This window comes from Rattus norvegicus, chromosome 2 (genome assembly GCF_036323735.1).
Source record: "Rattus norvegicus strain BN/NHsdMcwi chromosome 2, GRCr8, whole genome shotgun sequence".
In the NCBI taxonomy this organism is placed as follows: Eukaryota; Metazoa; Chordata; class Mammalia; order Rodentia; family Muridae; genus Rattus; species Rattus norvegicus.
Window position 1 is genome coordinate 141,040,635 of NC_086020.1, and position 16,897 is coordinate 141,057,531.

A 16,897-nucleotide genomic window follows, 5' to 3' on the forward strand; every position below is an offset into this window, starting at 1 on the left:
TTCTTGTTGGGATGCTTATTCCTGTCCAAGAACCTAGTGTAGTGGTGTGGGATTGTAACAGCAGCTCGAAAGAGACTGAGGAGAGAAAGTTCTGGGTTTGGAATTACAATTCATGGTAAGAATGTCTCAAAAAGCAAAACAAACACAATTTCTAATGTTCTATAAACTTTATATTTATACATAATACCTCATTATAGCATGTCGAGCTTTTTCTGAAAAGTGACTGAAAGAGAAAATATTAAATTTTATTTTGCAATATGGAAAAACTAGCAAGTAGTGGGAAATCATTTATGATTAACTATCCCAGTAGCTGTTTTATATTTAAACACATTATTTACTTAACAAATTATGATAGATCATTTGTCAGCAATTAATTATACCAAAGAAGGTAGATGAGTGAGTGTGCCTGTTTAATTCCAGCACTTAGGAGGCTGAAACTGCAGGCTCATGAAGTCTGGGCTAGCCTGAACCACAGAGAGACCCTGTCACAAAAATTACTTTTAAAAAGGGCATTGATGGCTGGGGATTTAGCTCAGTCGTAGAGCGCTTACCTAGGAAGCACAAGGCCCTGGGTTCGGTCCCCAGCTCCGGAAAAAAAAGAACCAAAAAAAAAAAAAAAAAGGCATTGATATAGCTCAGTGATAGATCTGCTTATATGTAGTTGGTCCTAGTTTCAGTCAATTTTCAGTACTGGAAAACAACAAACAAACAAAAAAAAATAAGTTGTTTTTTTTTTTTTTTTTTTTTGGCTTTAAATAGGGTCTGTAGGATGATGTCATCACTCAGGTGAAGGCAGGCACAAGATAGAACGAAGCCTGTCATTGGACGAGAAAGAAGGATGGGCAGGAGAAATGTTTTAGAGAGAGGGAGGAGATTGGAGAGTGGGGGAGAAGCAGGGAGAGAGGAAGCAGCCGAGAGAACATGGAGGCAGATGTTAAGATCTGTCTCTGCACATTTACAGGTTGTTATGAATATTCTTAAGGGATGGATGTGTACAGGGCTTTGTATGTCTAGATGACCAAATTATATCTTATCAGTTGGATCAGAGGTTATTGTGCTGTGTGCTCTTTCATGTGGTGATTTAAGCTCAAGAGAGTATGTGGTGGCTGGAGACACGTGTACGTCTGGCATGGTGGCAACTGCCTTGGGAACTAGATGGGGAGAGAGATTGCTGCCAGGCTCAGGGAGAAGCCATCGGCAGTGTGATATGGGATAGAGCAGAGCGGGTGAGACGCTTTGCTGACTGAGATGAAGATATCTACCGGATATCTTGGGGCACTACGGTGCCAGACCTAGTGTGGGATATAAGACAGCATTTTTTTTAAATATAATTTTACATCAACAAGGGTTTCTCATGTCGTACAGACTGGCCTGGAACTTGCTGTGTGGCCAAGACTCTCTGAACTCCTGATTCTCCTACCTCCAACTCCTGTGTGCTGGGATTATAAGTGTGTGCCACTATGCCCTAACCAAAACCCATAAATTATAAAAGTGCCTCTGGAGCCAGGTAAGACAGGACACACATCTGCAGGGAGCCTGGAAAGGCAGTACCCACATCTGCAGCTCCAGACATTCTGGAGGCTGGGGAAAGATGATCAGAAGGTCAAGACCAGTGTGGTACAGTCCTGCTGTCCCAGTTACTGGGAGGCTGAAACAGGAAGAGCAAAATGTCACAGCCTGCCTACAGTACAGAATAAAGTCAAAGTCAGCCTGGCTAACTGGGCAAGGCCCCATCTCAGAACAACTTAAGCAGGGTTGGAATATCCGAGCACTTGCTTAGCACGTGTGAGACCCTAGGTACAATCCTCAGAATAGGTCAGCTATTCTTGGTTGTCAACTTCACTACATCTGGAATTAACTAAAACTCCAAAATGGAGGGCACCCTTGTGGAAGATTTTTGCTTAATTTGAAGTAGTAGTGATCCATGTCCAATCTGGATCTTTGAGGTAGAAAGATAAACTTTTGTTTTGTTTTTTGTTTTTTTTTTCCGGAGCTGAGGACCGAACCCAGGGCCTTGCGCTTGCTAGGCAAGTGCTCTACCACTGAGCTAAATCCCCAATGAAAGATAAACTTTTAATTCAGATCTTTTGAATTGGGAAGCCAAGCCAGCTGAGATAGCCAGCCTCATGGACTTGTTTGCTACTGGATTCTTGGACCTTCCATTCATAGGCAGCCATTGTTGGATTAGCTGTACCACAGCCTGTAAGTCATTTTAATAAATCCTATCTATCTATCTATCTATCTATCTATCTATCTATCTATCTATCTCCATTTCTTTCTATCTATCTATCTATCTATCTATCTATCTATCTATCTATCTATCTATCTATCTCTGTGTGTGTGTGTGTACCTATCTCTATTTCTATCTATAAAGAAAGAGGAGAGAGGGAGAGAGAGAGAGAGAGAGAGAGAGAGAGAGAGAGAGAGAGAGAAAGTTTATTCTATAAATTCTGTTACTCTGACAAACACACGGAACTATCAAAAAACAATATTTGTGTCAACCTTTCACAAGCCAAAAGTTAAATCTATGTTATGAAAACCAGTCCAATACTTATTTTTAAGTGAAGTCCTGACCTCTAGTGGCTACACAGAATAACCAATCTACTAAATAATTTTAATGTCACAATGAGAAAATGATATTGTAACTTTCCTAATGAGAAGCAATCAGTAAAATAAAATATCTGTGAAACCAACTTAACTTGTTAATTTAAAAAAAATCAACTTTGAGGCCAGGTGTGATGTCATATCCCAAAAATGACAGCAACTTGGGAATTAGGGGCAAGAGAATCAAGAGTTCAAAGGCATCTTCAGCTCCATAGCAAGTTGAAAGACAGCCTGGGAGATCCTGTCCAGAAAGTAACCGTGAAAATGTTATTGACAAAATAAAGGCTAGAAAGTAAAAGGCCAGTGTATGAAAGGAGGTATACAGAGAGATGAGACCACACAGGGCCTTGAGTCATATTGTAACAGGTCCCTGATCTTATTAGAAACCCAGACCTTAGCATAACGGACTCCACTATGTTAAGCTCACCTGGCTAAAAACACAAACAAAGGCCTAATCAATCAAAGTGCATAATTTTTGGAAATTTTCTAAATATACTTACCTTGTTCTTTGGCTTCTGCTTCTGGCTAACTGTTCATGTTAACAAATATGTCGACCCATGATATGGTTTTTGTGCTTAAAAGCCTACCCTGAGAAGGGTTGGGGCTACACTCAAATCCTAAACACCCAGTACAGAGGCTTTCCTGCTAATAAAGACTTTCTATTGGCTCAAACCTGTGTCTTGAGTTTCCTCTGGTGAATATGCCTTAACAATATCAAAGATGAAGAGTTTATTTTGTGACCACCAGGGGTTCAGCAGAAGTATTTAACCGGGAGAATAGAAGATTATCTGGGTATTAGAAATGTGGAGGTCATTTTCACAAAGGGGAAACAGGTATATTATTGTTGGTCAGCTCACCTGGTGTCTACACATGGCCTGGACCAGCTTTATCAAGGTTCTAGACAGAGTCCCAGGGGGGAAGACCCAGGATGAAAGAGAAATAAAAGGCATGTTCGAAGAGGGCAAACCAAGCCTTCTTTACATCTCGGTGCCTGGAACGTTTGACCACATACATATGGAGGGAGTATGGGCCACATGCCAGATCCTGGACTATCTCTGGCCCTGGTGATAGTCCATAGGCCTTGGCTTAGGTAAGGGGGAAAATGTCAACATCCTATCATCAAGACCTCTAGGAAGTCTTCAATCCAGTCTAGGCCCTGCAGGTAGTACTGTAACTACCCTCTCATAGCCTTCATTCCACACTGAGAAGAATGGCTTGAATTCAGTAATCAAGACAGGCAACAGAGAGGCAAGACTTATGGAGCAGGGGAGAAAATGAAACTCAGGAAAATAGCATCTAGCCAGATTAGAGCTGGGAAGCCAAGCCTTCTGTAGGGAGCCATACTGGATTTGGGCCTGGCCACTTTGTGACTGTATGGCCACAGTTAAGATTACTGCCATAAAGTCTTGAGATTGTTGGACAAAAAGCCTCTCCCATGAATTTACCGCACAAGAAGATTACAATCAAGGAATGCTTTCAGCCCGGAACAAGACCCTCCTGGGTCTCTTGCAGGGTTTGACCCCTGTGAGCCCAGCTGATGCATGTGGAAGCCTTTTGTTCCTAACAAACAAGCAGTCTTGCCTGGTACCACACACCTGAGTGGTGGTTAATTCTTTCCTACCTTTTGTCTTCTTGGTCTTTGTCTTTAAGATTTAGGTTGGTCTTCCAGGATATTTCCCTAGTTTATTCAGGTCATGTAGTCAGTCTTTTGTTATCGAAGTCTTGAGCCAGGGTTTCCTACTGTGCTTCCCAGATATTTTCTACCTGGTGTACTTGGGATATATAGTTTGGTGAATAAAGTTACAGGAGGCCCTTCCTCTTCTGGCTTGACACGAATAACCTGTGTGTGTGTTTCTTTAATCCCACAGGCTCAGGATAGCCTTCAACTATAAAACTAAGACACACAAATGTGGGGGCCCTCAAAACAACAAGATCCCTGACAGTGGCTTGCATCACTACCACCTTCAGGGACAGAGAGAGTGGGCCTCTGTTGGAACAGCTTTCTGTCTGACACTCTTAGATATTGGTTTTTAAAAACTCAATGTGGGGTTAGTTGTGGTAGTCTACACTAACCTCAGCACTCAAGAGGCAGATCAATTTCTGTGGGTTCAAAGCCAGCCTGACCTTTATAGCAAGCTTCAGGTCAGCCAGAGTATAATAATAATAATAATAATAATAATAATAATAATAATAATAATAATAATAGTAGTAGTAGTAGTAGTAACAACCACCACCACCAGAACCTATGCTGGAGCCTTGCTCTATCCTTATTGAACACTAGCTCAGTCTGGCTGGAGCAAAGGTACACTATGAACCATAAGTAACCAAGTCAGCTCAGTCAGTCAACAGGTTTTCCAGCGGTGGAAGGAGGATTAAAAAGAGACAATTAGACAACACTGTATCATGACCCCCAGCCAGTTCTGAGGCGAATTTATTTTTTCCTAGTCTGCTTTTATACCCTTTCAAATGTATGCAAGTAATAAGGTCAGTTCTAGGCTAAGGGAACAAACAAGATAGTAAACAAAGACTCACCATTACTATTTCTAAGGGCTTATTAGGATGACCAAGATTATCTGCGCCTACTTCCCTGTCCTAGCCCAAAGTCATACTCTTACCCGAAGCCTACTTCTTTGTTCTAGCCTAAAATCAGCTAATTTCCCTGTCCTGGCCCAATGTTGAATTCATGCCAAGTGGCCCCAAAAGCTCTCCACACATAAGCAAAGTGGCATAAGGGCCAGAAAAAAAAAATGACTATCACATTCTTACAGAATAAATTCTGCATGTTTGTTGTGGTCAATCTACCATTGTGAAAGTCTGCCAGCTTCTCCTTTGCCAGCTACTCTTGTCTAGGAGGTAGCCTACACTCTCACAACTTCTGCTTCAGACCTAGGCTGTTTGATTTCTGACCCAAGACCAATGTTTATCTTGAGTCAGTGACAAAGCCCCCTGGAGACGGATTTGTCTTCAAGAATGGCTTCTTGTTGGTTTGTTTGAGCAATGTCTTGCTCTGTAACTCAGTCCAGCCTGCAAGTCACTGTGTCTGTCCTTCTGAGTGCTGGGATTACAGGCATGAGCCACCATGACAGCCAAGGGCTGGTTTTATAAATAAAACTCCTCTACCAATTCTGCTGAGCCAAACATTTGACTCCAGTGTACACAAGTGTTTCCAGCAGTTCTAACAAACTACATGAAGATGACTCCTCAATTAAAAATCAACTATTCAATGTGCTTTAAGGTGCACTGTCTTAGTCAGGATTTCTATTCCTGCACAAACATCATGACCAAGAAGCAAGTTGGGGAGGAAAGGGTTTATTCAGCTTACACTTCCACATTGCTGTTCATCACCAAAGGAAGTCAGGACTGGAACTCAAGCAGGTCAGGAAGCAGGAGCTGATGCAGAGGCCACAGAGGGATGCTTCTTACTGGCTTGCTTCCCGTGGCTGGCTCAGCTTGCTCTCTTATAGAACCCAAGATCACCAGCCCAGGGATGGAACCACCCTCAATGGGCTGGGTCCTCCCACGTTGATCACTAATTGAGAAAATGCTTTACAGCTGGGTCTCATGAAGGCATTTCCTCAACTGAGGCTCCTTTCTCTGTGATAACTCCAGCTTGTGTCAAGTTGACACATAAAACCAGCCAGTACAACCACCAAACACTTAATTGTGGTCCGATCATGCCTTTTCTAGATTTTTAAGAACTCATCACTGGGGTGGTTAAAATAAAATTGAAACGGTGTTGGGAGACAGATTACCAGATAAGGGGCGCTTGCCATCAACCCTGACTATTTGAGTCTGAACCCCAGGATCGTGAAGGAGAGAACCGACTCCCACAAGTTGTCCTGTGACCCCCAAATGCACTGCATACATATATGCACGAAACAAATAGGTGTAAAAGGACTTAAGGAATTCGCTGGCACCTGACGTACCACAAGCAAGCTCCAAGTTCTGAACTCATTAACTTTGGTAAAGATGTCTCACAAACTTTGGAAGTTCAACTTTTTCCTGCTCCCGAAAATTAAAACCCATGCTCTCCCAAGCCGCGCAAACCGGCCGGACAACTTGCTCCAGCGTTGTGCCTGCTCCTGAAGCTACTCTAAGACCCTGGAAAGCGGGTGTCGCCCGCCCCTCCAGTTAAGCCACTATCCCCTTTCAAAACGTCCAATCACCGCCCCACCTCTAACCCCGCCCACGGTCCCGCCCAGTCCGCCAATCAGAACTGCGGCGGCCGGAACTCCCTGTTGGAGCTGTAAGTGAGCGTTGTGTCGGGCCTTGCACGGCCTCAACACCCGCCCCTTCCACTAGCAACGCGCCAATCGGAAGAGCAGCGGCCGGAAGTGGCGGTTGGAGGTGTGGGTGGGCGTTACAGCAGCCCTTAGTTGAGTTCTCAGACTGAAGGTGGTAGGTGACTTTGGTGGGTGGGCGGGCCGGCTAGGGGTTGTAGGTCAAGTGTCCTGGGGCGGCCCGGATCTGAAGAGACGAGTAGAGGTCGATCTGCTTCTCCCAAGTTCCGGGTCTTGGGCGGGCCCCATCGGCGGCCATTCTGCGCGAACGACCCTCAGCACTTCGTGGCCCGGTTCGCCTGCACTTTTAGTAATAACTTGTCCTTTGGGCTCCGTTACAGGTATTTCTGGAAACTCCCTGCGGGGTTGGCAGAATGCTTCTTCAGGCCGGAGTCCTGTGTGACTATTGAATAAAGCCGGTTACTTCTCTGTGGAGTTGGCGTTCTGAGGGTAAAGCCTGGGTTAAAAAAAAAAAAGTCTGCAATTGAGACCCAAGTTCATCAGAGAAATCAGAGTAGCTGATGTCTACCCTGGGAGCCATCTTTTATCGCCATCCGAGTCCGTAGTTAAGACGCCCAAGTGCAAAAGCAGTATGAACAGACTTAGAGATTGAGTACAGAGTACTATGATTGATATAAACTTAACATTAAAATTAGGAAAAAAATACGTGAGTGCCCTCTTCAAGTCAGTTCGTAATGCTTTGCTTAAGGAAAGAAAAAGAGGAACCATGGATGCGGGTTTGATTAGGCTGAAGGTTAGAATAATAGAACTAAAGGTTACAAATTGCGATGGGACAAATGCCTAAATAGGACTGTGATACTGGGTGAGTCGCTTGCATTGAGTTCTCGGTAAAATAGAGATGTCGATGATGTATAATAGTTTCACATGGGTTCTCAGTTCTCATCAATTACATATACAAACAATATAAGAGATAACACGTGTGTTCGTTCTTTTGCGCAATGAAATAGTTTAAAATACCCCTCCCTTCTAATTTCGTAAAAAGTAACTGTAATTTGAGTTACTACATTAGATTTGTAAGTCTTGTTATTTATGTTTAATGGTCAAAAAAAATTCACCTAAATTCTGCTTATACTTCCTCTAGTAATTCAAAGACAGAAATAATGTCATTCTTAAAAAGATACATTTTGGCTTTTAAAAAACTAATACTACCAGGGAATATTTTTTAGCCTGTACTGGCTTAAGCTTTGGGGGGGTCCTTCCCTTTGAAAGAGTTTTGCATAGGAAATCTGGTTTTCTGTCACCAGAATTTGTACCTTACTGGAGTTGTGTAGTTTCTGTGGTAGTGAGTGCAAATTGATAGGTGAAAGCTGTAGTAATAGAACTTTTAGTGTCTTCAGAGCAGAGTGTATCATCTCTGGTAGGCGGAAAGGGTTAGAACAGTGGCCTTCCACTGTGGTGTTTCCTTATTTCTGGACCCCTATTCTATTCTAGACTTTGACCAGAACCCAGAGAATGGGACATGGGCATTCAACTTAAAGCTGGGTAGGTTACTTGGTTTTTAAGCCAGGATGAGAACCCCTGCATTATAGAAAAGGTTTTTTTAAAGATGTTTCTCCTTTTCTTGAGGAAAAGGACTAGAACAATCTGGGAAGCGTAGCCTGGGACGCTTGAGGGGGAATAGAGGGTTTCTGGTTTTGCCATCAGTGTGACTAAAAACTGAATTTCAAAGTGGCCCTACATAGCTGTCAAAGCTGGTGGGCAGGTTGTAGAATCTGCAGGGAAGACAGTCCCATATTGATGCTAGAAAACACGTTTTAGAAGCCAGTTTTTCTCAGTGTTGTGTCACTTTTGGGCCATGGGAGGTAATGATTGGAATTCTCAGACGGTTTTGGCCTGCTCTGTAAGAGCTGGTTTTCATCTGTGTGTAGGTGGCTCTAATACACTGTCTTGTAGAAGGTTGTTTTAAAGGTAAGCTAGAATGTATATGCCTTGAGTGCTTTCCCGATAATGACGCGTTTTGCAGTTGCAATGCTAGCAGTTCCTATTTGTTTGTTTTCTGCAGGATTTAAGAAGACATGATTTCCACCCCACTTCCACAGCACGTCTAAAGTTTTGTCTTCTTTCTGGGTCCTTATCTTATGCCACAATGGTAAGCTGTGAAATTAGCATGTTAAAATGTGTATCTTATACTCTTCTCTTCCTTTAGCTCCATAAAAACAATAGTGGATAGAAACACACAGATAACTTAGTAACGATGTCAAAATATTCCCTAGAAAATAATCTGACTCGAATTACACAGCTCCTCCATGTATTACAAGTTAATTCTGCTTTGTCTTTTTTTTTTTTTTTTTCCCTGAGTCTTTGGCTAGGAGGTTGATATAAGTACAGATACTTGGGGAGGACTTCTCATATTTTAAGTTTCCTCTTACATCTGTTTTGAGTATGCTTGTTCTATACATGTGGGTCTATAAGTTTGTAAAGAAATGATAATGTCAGTGCCCTTCCTCTGGCTCTGTCCACCTTTTATTTTGAGACAGGTCTAGAGCTGGCTGAGTAGGCCAGGTTGGCTCCTGAGGTGTATTTCCCCGTCACAGATCCCTGCTTGTGCCACCCTGTCTAGTTTTCTTCTATGTATTCTGGAGATTAAACTCTGTTATTCATGGTCATGTGGCAGGTACTTGGACTGAACTATTTCCCCAAACTCCTCCATTTACATGCTTTAAAATTAACAAATGTAGGCAGATTTACTTTGACACAGATGTAATTCCAGTACTTGGGACACTCAGGTCAAAGGGTCTCTGTGTGTTGAAGGCCAGCTTGGGCTAGAGAGCTGCAGCCAGCATAGGCTACAGCATCTCCAAACCCTGTCTGTACTCCCCCCTCACACACACACACACCCCTCCCCCAACACACCTCCCACACACACACACACCTCCCCACACACAGCTCCGCTCACATACTTTAGTGCAGAAATACCTGGAGCGGAGCCAAAGAACATGCTATTCCTGAAGTTCAGGACTGGTGGCAGTGGGGTTAGAGACAGGGTTAGAAGACATGCATCATCTGTGCTCTGGAAGGCTTGCCTCTTTATTTCTACTTCGTTAGAAGTAATGGGAATTGTCACTGTGGAATTCTTACCTTTTATGTGTACATATTACATGATAGACCTAAGTACTTGAAGGGAGTAGGGAATGCTTGCTTCTAGAAGCCTATCAAACTCCCAGATCCTGACTGTAGATGCCATTTTAACATTTCTTAGAAACTTATGATCAAGTGCCTAGTCATTTAAAAAAAAATCTTAGTAATGCATTGGAGGATAGAAGTATTGCCCTTGTTTCAGAAAATGAAGCAAGCACTTAATGAAGAGTGTCAAGTATTTTTTTTTTCTGAAAATAATATTGCCAAATGTGCTACTTGCATTTTACAGCAGCAAGCTCTGGAACAAGCTTTGGATCGTGCAGAGGTGAGACCCGACTGATTAAATGTTAAAATGTGATGTTTGTAACTGACAGGAATTCCATAATAGGACATTTTGATAACCTGCAAGAGAACCTAGCATTTTAAACAAGACTGTAGAATTTCTAAAGTTGTTTTTCTATTCTGATGAGTTTTTCTAAAATACCTTAAAATATGGGTCATTGCATGCAGATGTGCAATTTTAAGATAAATTTAGCTATAAAACTATTAGGATATATTTGTCCTGTGGAATTGCATTTTATGGCACTAAAATCCTGGGTTGAGTCTTGGTGGGATCTCAGTCTCACTTGTTTATGGCTGTGTACAGGTGTGAGTTGAGGCTTGTCAGAGCCCAGGTGACTGAATGGGCTGTGCTGCTGCAGATGCGGCATGCTTGCCTACACTTACTCATAGGAAAGCTGAGCACACGCTCTGTGACCCCTTCTCTGTTACAGTATATCGTCGAAAGCGCTCAGCAGAGGCCTCCGAAAAGGAAATGCCTGTCTAGTGGAAGGTATGACCGCTTAATCAGTAACGCCTAGTGAGTGAGGAAGAGACCTCCCACTTCTGCAGACATTTCAGATTCTTTGTATAGACAGATTGAGCATCCCTGATATGGAAACGTAAGATACTCTATAACATGGAGCTTAGGAATCGTGATGGAATGTCACCAATGGATATTTTCATGTCTAACCTATGTGACAGATCACAGTTAGAATGCTGCACAGTAAAAAGTGGTATGTAAGATTGTCGTACATGTCCTACATGTAGGTAGATGTGACCCTATACTACAGTCTCATAGTTCAGAAACTAAAGAAGTCCAAAACAGTGCAGATCTAAAGCATTTTAAATGGTCCAGAGTTGCTCAGACCGAATTATGAATTCTTAAATTGAGCTGGGCAATGTAACACCATGTTGAATTGGCATTGTACAGAAATTAACAGACATGTTGATGTGGAAACATTGAAGTCAATGTCTTGTAATATATACAGGGTAATGTACTATATTAATTACGGTCTTATCTTACAAGGTTTGGCTATAGAATTAGAATATTAAAAATAATGAAAAGCCAACAAAATCTTCATGTTGAATATTGATTGCTTTTTTTTCTAGAAAGTCTATATTTCAAAAACTTTATGACTTATATGTTGAAGAATGTGAAAAAGAGCCCGAGGTTAAGGTAAATATAAATTCCTTATAGTCCTGGGCTTTGGAGTTGTGGTGGAATGGAGAAGGTTTTTAGAACATGGTTTGAAGCAGCTAGTGATTTATATGTTCATGTTGACTGTCTCGTTCAGCCAGACTGCGGTCAGTTCTCTCGCTGAGCAGCTCCATTCCCTAGCTAATCTGAGTGGTCAAGAGCAGTGTGCACTAAGTAATAGGCCATCAGAAAGCCACGGTTCTCCTGTTGACCTCCTTTGAGACCTGGCTTTGCAGCTTGTGCTAGAATCTCAGTAACCCATTTCTTGAGATTTGGCCGCAAATATGGGAAGAGTTCAAATGTGCTAATAAAAATGAATTTTATCATAGAATAAACTTGTGGCCAGTTTAATTCCTTTTTATTCAGCATAAAGGTATCTATAATCAATAGAAATTGACTTTTTTAAAAACAAAATTGCAATTTATTAAGGAAAGGTTTTCTTATGTGTGGTTTGTTTGAGATGTGGGCTTAACTGTGCTGGCATAGAACTCATAGACAGCCCCCAGAGTATTGGGATTGTGTGTACCTCCACACACAGCTTTAAGGAAAAAAAATGTGTATGGACTTAAACACAGACATTGAGCAGTTCACAATTAAATGAATGACATTTAAGCAATTAGCCAACCCTCCCCCAAAAGAAAAACAATTAGCATTCCAATACTGTCTGATTTTTAAAATCTCTATCTTAGAAAAAAAACCTTAAAGTTATAAGTAACTATTATAGCATACTTTCCATAAGTTTTATTCAAGTATTCCCTAACAAATTGGCATGGTTAAAGCATATGAGTTTTTAAAGTTTGTACAAAATTTGTATGTATCTCTAAACTCATAACAATTTGCATAATTTCTACAACTATAATTTTAGAAACTAGAACTAAGGGGGGGAGGTATCCTAAAGAATCTAATGGAGTCCGCAAACCCAGCATGGGTGCGTAGATTGTCGACCTGCTTTTAAGATACAGAGGCAGAACTGAGCAATCACTGGGCCCTGGAGCCAAAGATGCTATCTGCCCATTTAAAGAAGTCATTCCCAGTCAATAGGTTTTTTGTTGTTGCTACAATTACTTTCTGGATTTCTGTTTTGTTTTGAGATTCATTAAAGTACACCCCCTTCATTTTCAGATGCATATTGTTTTTATTCTGTTTTGGTAATGATCAGAAATGCATGGTTCTTGGGGCCAGTGAGATAGGTCAGCAGATAGAGGTACTTGCTATGAAACCTGAGGTGATTCCCAGGATCTGCAGGGCGGAAGGAGAGAACTGACTTCCACAAATTGTTCTCTGGAATCCACATGCAGCCTGTGGCGTGGGTGTGCCTCACCTGACACACAGTAATGAGTTTAAAGGTAGACATTTAATATCAGGTACTCAAAACAGATTTGTGTTCTTAAATACTAAAAAATACTATCTCATGTTTTTTCTAAAATAGATGAAATGAGTTTAATCTTTAAGTTGGTTTCATACAAAAACACATTATAAAATTGTGAGTTTTGATTTGTGTGCATGTTTCTAGATATATGTTAAAAAACTCAGGTGTTTCTTAAGTTATACCATATGTGAATAAAACGTGGTATAATATTTAAAAATACTATAAATGAATGAATTTATAGACAACTCTTTTCTTTCACCAGTCAGCTCTTTTCAGGCTCAGCATTTCAGCTGACTTGACTTGCTAAACAGCTTCACATCTAAGTGGGTTGTGAGCTGTTAAGAAATTTGGCTTTATCACTGTGCAATTAAAGAGACTCCCCACTCTTCTTTCATAGGTTGCGTTTTTTTTTTTTTTTTCTCTCTTTTTCCTTCTTCCTCTTGTTTCTGTCTCCTTTGAGACCCCAGCTGGCCTTCAAGTATGTGCTGGGCTTATAGACACTAGCTGCCACGCTTGTTGTCGATGTTCATTAGAGCACTGCTTCTCAACCTTCCAGCGCTGCAGCCCTTCTCTACAGTTTCCTATGTTGAACCCCAGCTATAAAATGACTTGCTTTGATACTTCATGACTGTAATTTACTTCATAACTGAATCATAATGTAAGTTTTCAGATGGTCACCAGGCGACCCCTGTGAAGGGTTATTAGACCCCAGAGGGGTTGTGATTCACAGATTGAGGACCACTGGTCTAAAAGCTGGTCATTGCTGTGTAATGAGATCCGGGCTGGCCTGGAACTCGACTTTTTCCTTGGCCTCTTCTGAGTGGTGAGATGACAGGTGCAGATTATTCATGCATAGGAAGTTTATGGTGTGAGTTATTTTGCCTAACGTATGCTAGTGACATTACTGTCCTGTGAATTGTAGCAGTTCCCAGGTATTCGGGATTGTATGTAGTGTGGAAGGGTAACTGACAGGTATATACTGTTTTCATGAACTTCATTTCTCTTTAAAGCAGAAATTAAGAAGAAATGTGAACTTGTTAGAGAAGCTTGTTATGCAAGAGACATTGTCATGTTTAGTGGTCAATCTTTACCCAGGAAATGAAGGGTATTCCCTGATGCTGAGGGGAAAAAACGGATCAGGTAAGACCTTCTGAAGTATGCTTGCCACAGAATACCTCTGCTTTTCAAAGTTAGCTTTTAAAAAATTAAAAGTTGACCTTTAATCAGAGTTTATCCTGATTAAAAGACAAATTCTCATTCTCTAGTTTTTCTCCTCTTGACTTTTGCTAGAATGTTTGACATTGTTGTAGTGTGTAGATTAGTCTTCCTGAACTTGAATTTGAAAATTATTGTATCTTTAAAACTTTAGATTGATTTTTTTTTTGTTTTATGTGAATGGATATTTTGCTTACATATATATCTGTGCTCCACATGCATGCCTGGTACCTTCAGGGTCCAGAAGAAGAGGTCAGATACACTGAAACAAACTTACAGATGATTTTGAGCCACCATGTTGGTGCTGGGAATTGAACCCAGGTCCTCTAGAAGAGCAGCCTGAGCTCTTAACTCCTGAGCCATCTCTTCACTCCCTGTCTCCTTTTATATTTTATTTTTTTAGTTGGAGGAGGAAGGGAGGACCGTGGCACCTGTGTAGTAAGACCCAGTGAGAGAACTCAGGTGTTCAAGCTGCGCTCTAAGCGCTTTATCCACCAAACCATCTTGCCAGTCTGATTATGTCTTTATAGTTAATAGAACAGGTGATTTTTAACAACTCTATTTCCTTTATTGCTATCTATATTTTAAGGTATTTTAGCTGCATTTTATATACTGAGTATAAAATCTTGTAAAGCATTCATTGCCTTTTAAGTAATTTTTATTGAGCCATCAAAAAACAGTAAACATTGAAACTATTTCTAAAAAGATTTCTAACACTGTGGATGTGAAGAGCAGTAAAACCTAAATATTCTTAGGTTTCATTTAAAGAGGCACCTCAGAATTTAATAATGTGAGCACTACAAGGAACTTGTGAGGATTTTTAGTATGGGATAAGAATATAGCTCAGTTGGACAGTTGCCTGGCATGCACAGAGCTTGGGGTTTTAGTCCATGGCACCATGCAAACCCATGTGATGTCCCTGACCTGTAATCCTAACTGAGTGTGGAGAGGCAGGAAGAGAAGACATTCACTTTCCTGTTCCTGTTTAAAATGTTAGATACTAAATAAGTTTTCAGCACTGCAATGTGATTGCCTTATAAGACTTATTAGCCTTTGAATGTGTTTTTAAGATTTATTTTTATTATTTTTAATTATGTGTCTGTGTATATATGTACTTGTATGGGTGTACACAAGAATGCAGGTGCCCCCAGAGGTGACAATTACAGTCACTTATGAGCTGTCATGTGGGTGCTAGGTACAGAACCCAGGTCCTCTGCAAGAATGGCAAGTGCTCTTAACTACTGAGCCATCTCTTTAGACTAGTGTATTCTATTTTTAAAAGTGATTTACATTACAATCCTAACTTTTTTGTGAGCTGGTTTTTATAAACTTTGTTTTAAAATTGAGATTCTGAGACCATCCGATTGCCTTATGAAGAAGGGGAGTTGCTTGAATACTTAGATGCAGAAGAATTACCTCCTATTTTGGTTGATCTCCTTGAAAAATCACAGGTGAGAAAAACAAGACAAAATTCTGTTTTAAACATAGCCTGTGTATAGTAGCATTGCCACCACAGCTTTTTAGACGGCTGAGACAGGAGCAGCTTAAGGACGTGTGAGGCCAGCCTGGGCAACATAGCAAAACTCCATTTCTGATATATACACACATATATGCATACACACATACAGACAGGCATGCACACACACACACACACACACACACACACACACGCACACACACGCACATATGCAAAAATGAAATGTCTTTTTTTAATTCCTTCTTTTGTGTCACTGGGTAGTGAACTAAGGCATCATATATATTAGGCTATCAGTTTACAACTAAACTATACCCAATCTCCCGAGAAAATGTTTTGTATGATATATATCATGTGTGGTAGGTGTTAGTAGGTACATATGCTTTGTGTGTGGTTTTGTTTTGTGAGACATGAACTTATTTGTAGCCTGGCTGACTTAGAACTGGTGATGTTCTTGCTTCAACCCCTTGACTGCTACCACTGTGGACTGAGCTGCCACACAAACTAGCGTTCTCAGTACTGTTTAAGACATTGGAAGGTGCTGAGCAGTACTATTAAAATGTTTATTGTGTGGTATTTGTTTGCTACACTGCCATGTGCAGTTTTAGTACTTCTTTCTTTATTATTTATTGATTATTTTTTATTTACTTTTATACTTCAGATTTTATTCCCCTCCTGGTCCACCTTCCAACTGTTCCACATCCTATACCTCCTCTCCCACCCCCACCCCCACCCCCACCTCCCCCCAGTCTCCACGAGGATGCCCCCACCCCCCACCCCACCAGACCTCCAGGGCCTCCAGTCTCTTGAGGGTTAGGTGCATCTTCTCTGACTGAACCCAGATCCGGGAGTCCTCTGCTGTATATGTGTGGGGGCCTCATCTCAGCTGGTGTGTGCTGCCTGGTTGGTGATCCAGTGTCTGAGAGATCTCAGCCGTCCAGGTTAATTGAGACTGCTGGTCCTCCTACAGGGTCACCCTCCTCCTCAGCTTCCTCAGCTTTTCCCTAATTCAACCAGAGGGGTCAGCAGCTTCTGTTCATTGGTTGGGTGCACATATCTGCATCTGACTCTTTCAGCAGCTTGTTGGGTCTTTTGGAGGGCAGTCCCTTTCCCTGAGCGCCCATAACCTCAGTAATGATGTCAGGTCTTGGTGACCTTGATGACCTTGATCCCACTTTGGGCCTGTCACTGGGCCTCCTTTTCCTCAGGCTCTTCTCCATTTCCATCCCTGCATTTCTTTCAGACAGGAAGAATTATGGGTCAGAGTTTTGGCTGTGGGATAGCAACCCCATCCCTCACTTGATGCCCTGTTTTTCTGCTGGAGGTGGGCTCGACAG

The 16,897-nt window shown here is 41.5% G+C and overlaps 1 protein-coding gene across 50 annotated transcripts in view; it reads left to right on the top strand.

The window, feature by feature from the left end:
* Positions 1-6,844: 6,844 nt before the first annotated feature.
* The window catches only part of Supt20h (SPT20 homolog, SAGA complex component), a 33,178-nt gene continuing 23,125 nt past the window's right edge, over positions 6,845-16,897 (top strand). For 10 of the 50 annotated variants that reach the window (XM_039102605.2, XM_039102612.2, XM_039102611.2 and 7 more), the window contains exons 1-8: positions 6,857-7,002; positions 7,226-7,334; positions 8,908-8,994; positions 10,273-10,308; positions 10,757-10,815; positions 11,415-11,481; positions 13,882-14,011; positions 15,434-15,537. In XM_039102605.2, coding sequence (XP_038958533.1) covers positions 8,992-8,994; positions 10,273-10,308; positions 10,757-10,815; positions 11,415-11,481; positions 13,882-14,011; positions 15,434-15,537 — 399 coding nt within the window. In that variant the 5' untranslated portion in view covers positions 6,857-7,002; positions 7,226-7,334; positions 8,908-8,991. Of the gene's footprint in view, positions 7,335-8,336; positions 8,388-8,907; positions 8,995-10,272; positions 10,309-10,756; positions 10,816-11,414; positions 11,482-13,881; positions 14,012-15,433; positions 15,538-16,897 lie in introns of all 50 variants that reach the window. The other 40 variants (XM_006232345.5, XM_039102615.2, XM_063282075.1 and 37 more) reach the window with 20 other exon arrangements.